At 55.2% G+C, this 6290-nt stretch overlaps 1 protein-coding gene across 4 annotated transcripts in view; it reads right to left on the reverse strand.

Annotated features, from left to right (window-relative positions):
* The window catches only part of Cradd (CASP2 and RIPK1 domain containing adaptor with death domain), a 259171-nt gene extending 253712 nt beyond the window's left edge, over positions 1 to 5459 (reverse strand). The window contains exons 1-2 of one of the 4 annotated variants that reach the window (XM_027392661.2): positions 5324 to 5459; positions 2485 to 2845 (exon numbers count right to left, since the gene is read on the reverse strand). In XM_027392661.2, the coding sequence (XP_027248462.1) occupies positions 2485 to 2592 (108 nt within the window). In that variant the 5' untranslated portion in view covers positions 2593 to 2845; positions 5324 to 5459. Of the gene's footprint in view, positions 1 to 2484; positions 2846 to 3163; positions 3417 to 3647; positions 4146 to 4275; positions 4499 to 5323 lie in introns of those variants that run through there. The other 3 variants (XM_027392659.2, XM_027392660.2, XM_027392662.2) reach the window with 3 other exon arrangements.
* Between the last annotated feature and the right edge of the window lie 831 nt (positions 5460 to 6290).

Consider the following 6290-nt stretch of genomic DNA (forward strand, 5'->3'; position numbering starts at 1 on the left):
CATTCTGATAGCAGTTTTCCCTCGCCTTTACTTGGGACATTTTTTATTTTTTTATTTTTAAAGGGCCATTTGTTCTTGATCAGCCATAGGAAAGGAGGCATCACTCAGCTGAAACTACTTAGGGGGATTGAAAAAATACCTAGCTACTTCTTCTTCACACCTTTAAATTAGATTGAGCTCAGTTGCTCTTAATAAAGAATTCTGCGCCATTATCCAGAGAAGGGCCTCTGGGTTCTCATTTACATAGCTGCATGAGGCAAGTGTTCAAAGGAGGGAGACACTTATACCTGGAATTTATATTCTTCCAAGTAATCTTTTAGTCTTGTTGGTAAAGGCAGTCCCCAGATGGCACCGGTACATTTGTTAATGGCAAGTCGACAGAAGTGCTGCAGAGAGGGTGCTGTAGTGTACAGAGGTTTGGTCAGATACAAGTGGACAGTCCCGTTCCGGGGAGCCTCTGGGCCTGTCCGTTTATCCTTGCACATCTGAACATAGAAGTCAATCAGATGAACCACACTGTCAAATTGTTTGAGCTTGGACTTGACACATATGATAGAATCCAATCGGAATTTCCCATCTTGGTACTCAATCCGCAGGTTAGTCGGTCCAGCTGACGTCTTAACAGATATAGTTAGTAGGTAGTCTGAGTGCGAACTATCTCTAATCAAGAAAGTTCCTTCTGGAGCCTCTTTTAATTTCTCTTTGGCTTCATTAACAGTCATACTTCCCCAGTACCATCCTGGGGGGTTTTCATTCAAAAAGAAAAAAGAAAAGAAAATGAAACAGTTATTATAAGGGTTTTTAGAATACGGCCTGTACTTGGCAGTGATTTTTTCTAGTTGTTTTGTTTGAGACAGAGCCTCATGTAGCACAGGCTGGCCTCAGTTTTACTTTGTTAGCCAAGAATAACCTTGAACTTCTGGTTCTTCTGCATCCTCCTCCCAAGTCGTGGGGTTTACAGGCCTGCACCACCATGCTCAACTCATTTTTCTTGTTTTACCTACTTTTTAAAAATGCCTGTGACTGAAAGTGTACCAGGGACTATCACAAATCTTTTGGTAGGTATTTAATAATAACTTAAGTCCATTCTAGGCACAACTGTAAGCCAATATTTTTTCTTTTCTAAATGATTTTCTGTAGCTCTTCTTTAAACTGTGTTAAGATTTTCTTCTAATGAGACAAAAGAACTTTTGCAATATGATAGACATACTAACTAAGGAGAAAAATGATACTTTCAATATAGTTTAATTGAGACAAAAGAAAACTTATCTCCAATATTTCCAATCAAATCAAAAGTAAGTTTTTTGAGTGGTTGGTACCCACCCACCCCCACCCCGCCCTCAGACCTGCTCCCAAAGAACTTGTAATGTTGACCCTCTTTTTGAAAAAGCCTTAGACAGCATTACTGTTGACTGCTTTGATTAAAACTAGCAACGTTTGGGGGAAAGAGAGAGCACAGATACCTGGCACTTGAAGTTTACAATCTTCACTATATTCTTTTGGACTTTGCCCTAGTTCAAACTGTATTACAACCCCAGTTCTCTGAAATCTCTATTTGATTGTCTTGGTCATATCCAGAATCTCGCTTACAAAAGTGACACAAGACACTTCATTTAATAAGTTTGAACAATGTGCCCTCCATTTCGGCCGTCACCCCCGTCACGCACACACATCGCCAATATATAATATACCCGGGAAACTTTCCCGAGGAGGGAAAGCCGGGGACAGAGAGAAAAGACTGGAACTTTCCCTCTCTTCCCCAGCCCCTACTGCTACCAAAAGTTGTCTTGCCTCGTGACAAACAAGAATTGTTTTCGGGAGAAAAATAATATGTATATATACTTTTTCTTTTCTTTTCCTTCTGATTCTGGGAGCCGTTTCCGCACTGCGTAGAGTGTCGCCCGAGACAAGGGGTACCTGGAGGCCGTCTTGGGCAAGGCCCTTGCTGGCCGCTCTCGGCCATGCTACCCCGCAGCTGCGCTCCACGCAGACTGTCTGTCTCCAAACTTGGCCGCCACCGTCCCGGGCTGCGGCGGCGGCTGAGCCCGGGAGCGCACGCAGCCCAGCCAGGAGGCAGCACAGCCCACGGGCCGCCCGCTCGCCCTGCGTTTAAGGGAGGCGCCGGCTGCTTGACTCCCACACCGGTGCGAGCCGAAGCGTCTAAGCCGGAACCCCGGCCGAAAGCAGCCCAGGGTCACCGCACCGGGAGACCATTCCCAAGGAGTCCAGCTCGCGCTGTCCTCCGCCCAAGCCCCAGCGTTCCTCCACTTTGCTTTTGTCGTCACCTAAGATCCCGCCGAGCCGGCGGGCATCCCTCCCTGCGGTTCCCCGGCTCTGGAGCCGGGACCGGACGCGAGGAGACATAGTTCCATCGCTTTCAGTGATAACCAGCTCTGCCCGCGTCCCAGCCGCGCTCTCTACCACCGCCTTGGGGGAGGCGCCCCGTCTCGCACTCGCACTCCTCGCCAGCCGCCAGCTTCCTACCTGTTTGACTGAGCTCGCGCAGGGCCTTAGCCAGACGCGCCGCCTCTGGGGACTGCTCCTCCGCCGACCCCGCGGTCCCCCACTGGCTCCGCGTCCTGTCCGCGCCATTCCCGGAGGGCTCCAGGCACCGCAGGGTCATGGGAGATGAATCAACACGCCAGAGACAGGTGGTCGCCCGAGCTGGGGCCAGCGGACCTCGAGTCCTCCTTGGAAGTCACAAGGTATCCCAAAACGAGTCTCTGCGGGGTGTCCGAAATGGTGGCAGAGGCGCGGGGGATTGGAAGCAGCTGGTTCCTTCTCTCCAAATTCCGGCAGATTGGTGTGGCAAAGTCTCTCACAGTCACGGTCACCGACAGATCGCCTGTGAAGAGACAATGGGCAGAGATTGGGTCAGTCTGGAATGGACCCCTAGGGCCGAGGTGGGGGTGGGGAAACAGACACGTGGAAAATCCCAGGGACTCCTCCGCCTGCGTGCTTCTGTACCATTTAACCCCAAGCATCCAGTTAACGCCCTGCCCAGCTCTGGGGGAAAGAAGAGTAAAAAGAGAGCAGAGGCGCAAGACACTAGAGTTGGCCTGAGAGAAGGGGTGAGGTGGGAGACAGGGTGAGGGGAAACAAGGTGTTTTCCCGCCCAAGAACTATGCTGGAATCACACACAGGCAGCTTAGGAAACAGTCACCTGCGGGTCGGGATAGGCCTTTGTCATGGGCAAGTCTGGAAAAAACATAATAAATGCAAACAACATGGCAGTTCTCTGCACTTGGCATTATCATGCTACGTTTGGAGCAGCCCCAGGGCCCTTGGGAGGATGCATCCGGCAAAACCTGGTTCCACGCCCTAAAGCGCCGCAGGGCTCCTGGGTCGCCAGCCGAGGGTGCTGCGGTGCGCTAGCGTTGCGCCAGCCGCTGCATCCCCGCCGCAGACGCGGCCTCGGCCCCACTCCTGCGGCTTCCCGGAGCACGCTCCGGACAAGGACGGGGTGGGGGCGTCGCAGTGGCGGTCGTTCCGAAACGCGGAACGCTGCTCCTGCAGCTGCCGCCGCGGGCGCTATCGAGGAATCGGCCCGAGCGGGCAGCCCCCGCCCGAGCTCCAGATGAGGCCAGGGTTGAGCCCGCAGCAGCGAGCGCAGCGGGACGTGCCATCAACCGGCACCGAGGTCTTACCTCCGCAGCGGCGACAGCCGCCTCCGCACCAGGAAGCCTCCCCAGCGGACATGGGGCGGGGGCAGGGAGGGGGGAGCCGGGGAAAGGAGGGATGCCCGTCTGAGTTCTCCCTTGACGTTTATTTCAAGAACCAGATGCCTGGGGGTGCAACCGGCTCTGCGTTCGGTAGAAGCAGCCAGACTCTGCTGAGCCAAAGGCAGACAAAAATCCCAGGGATCGTCGCCCGGCTCCCCCACCCCTCGCCACCCCAGGCTGACACCCCTGCTCGCTAGTGCCGGGTTTCCCTCCAGCTGTGGTGGAGATGGTCGAAAGAGAAGGGGTGGGGTGGGGAGCAAGGGCGGAGGCTGGCGGGGAGGAGCGGGAGATCAGGTTATTAGGATTATAAATTTGGATAGCAGTTGTTTGGGGGGTGGGGGCTCTGAAGACTTCTCATGGCGGAGAATGAACCCGGGAGAGGAGGCAGTTGCGTCCGATTGCGACAGAGCAGCGACTCGAACTCTCCCCGGGAACCCTAAACTGAGGAAGCCCAGGCTGTCCACCCGCTCCAGCGCTCGCACCCCGCCGCCCTCTCCCCCCTCCCCGCCGCCACTGTCCCCCGGGCGGAGCCTTCGGGCTTCGCGAGCAGTACCTGCCGCAAGCTTCCGGGCTCGGGACACAAGGGATCTGGAGTCCGCACGCCCGGAGCCCCGGCGCGCACTGTCCGCGCCCCGCGCAGCGTTGGCGGCTGCGGGAGGGAAGGCTCATGCTTCAAGGGAAGCCCAAGGCCCGCGAGCCGCAGCGGCGGCGAGACTTGGCAAGAGTTAAACGTCTGTCCCCGGAGCAGAGTGTGCGCGCGACTTCCCAGCCCCACGCGCCTCCCTCCCTCCCTTGCTCCCCGCCTCCCGCCCCTCGCGCCCCGCCCGCTCGCCCGGCCGCTGCGGAGGCCGCTTTCCAGGAACTTTCCAGGAATCCGCCTCACGTGACCGCAGCCCCCGCCAGCGCTTTAAAGAGGCTCGGGCGCTAATGCGCAGGCTTCAAGGGAGCCGGCTTGAGAGCCGAGCCGGTGCGGGTACTGGCGGTGGCTGCGGGGTGGAAGCCTGGGACTGCGCCCTCCTCTGACCTTGCACCTAGGAGACAAGTGGGAGATGTCCCCAGCAAATGCCTTTTAGGTGGCCAGTGCCTGCCCCTATCCGCATCAGCTCAACACCTTGGTCCCTACGAATAGCAGTAGCCCCTCTCTCCAGCCCGCCATGGAAGAGGGGACCTTTTCCCCAGCCGCCCACACCACCACCGGCCTGCCAGACGCGACCCTCCGCCGTACTGGGTGCTTTGACAAGCGGGAGGCGGGGGAGGGAGGGCGGGCTCAGAAATCGCTCCCTCCCGCTCTAAGACACACGGAGACAGGGCAAGCAGGCTACTGTCCAGGTCGACGACCACTCCCGGGGGCTTCGGGAAGCGAACCAGAGGCGGTCCCCTCCGCCAGTGACCTAGAAGGCGGAGAGCAAGCAGAGACCAGCGCCTCCTTAAACCAAGTGGACTACTCTCAATCCCTCCCCCTGGAGCTCGGGCGGGTAGTCCCCTGCACCAGCCTTGCCCAGCTCCTCCCTTCCTTCTCCGCTCAACTCCAACGTGTCCTTCCGGAGGCTCCGAGAGGTCCACCGGCCCACCTGCTTGGCCTACAGAGGAGTTGCCCTTACCTGTGCCCCGGTGGGTTGCGGGGTGATGGGCCCGGTGCGTCTATCTCTGTGATACCCTGGAAAGTCGGGGACCGGGAATCCTGATGGAGCTCAGCACCTCTTCCTATTGGGACTCTCACCTTGCACTCTGTCGGAGGCCACCTGGCTTCCAAGCCCAATTCAGGCACTCTGGGTCCTGAAGCGTGACCCACTTTAAATGTGACCTACTTTTTACAGAAAAACAAACAAACAAATAAATAACACATGGGAAAATCGGACTCAAAATTTCGATAACCATTTTTGTTTGAAATACTATTCTGTTGCATCACTGCTCAAAAGCTTGAAAGGTCAATGGCCACTTTTAGTTGAAGCTGTGACTGTGGGGAAGTTGGGCAAGGGAGGCCAAGAGGGTGGGGGAGGCGCGGTTCCCAAGCCTTGCCTGGTGCCCCGCCTGCCGGCCCTGGAAGGAAACACAACCAACCATCTCCAAGGCCGAGAGTCCTGGACCAATTTTTATCCTCAGTAATTTTTTTCTCTTAAGTAATTCTATACACGTGACAGAACGGTAAATGAGGGGACATAGCGCAGCTTCCAGGGGCTTTGTCATCGACAGATTCGTATGCATAGGGCTATGTTCTTGGAATCTTTGATAAGAAGGATGGAGCCCCTGAAGTTTTAAAAAGCATGAGCAAAGCAGTTGAGTAACCACACAGGGTGCTCACCAACTTCACACCCCTAACCTTTTCTGTGAAATTAAAAGCTAGATGCAAGTTGTTGGTGAAAGGTTAACATGGATGACCAAATCAGATCCCCCATGGAGTCTCAGTGTAGCTGGAGGCCCAAATTAAACTTTTAAAACCACTAAAATGTCTGGGGTTCACTAAGGCCAACATTTTCTGTATGGATGATTTTTTTTTCTTGGTAGAGAACCTCAGAGAAAGTGTGTGCCTATGCTTCTGCACTCCTAAAGTGTGTGTGTGTGTGTGTG

The sequence above is a fragment of the Cricetulus griseus genome (assembly GCF_003668045.3).
Source record: "Cricetulus griseus strain 17A/GY chromosome 1 unlocalized genomic scaffold, alternate assembly CriGri-PICRH-1.0 chr1_0, whole genome shotgun sequence".
In the NCBI taxonomy this organism is placed as follows: domain Eukaryota; kingdom Metazoa; phylum Chordata; class Mammalia; order Rodentia; family Cricetidae; genus Cricetulus; species Cricetulus griseus.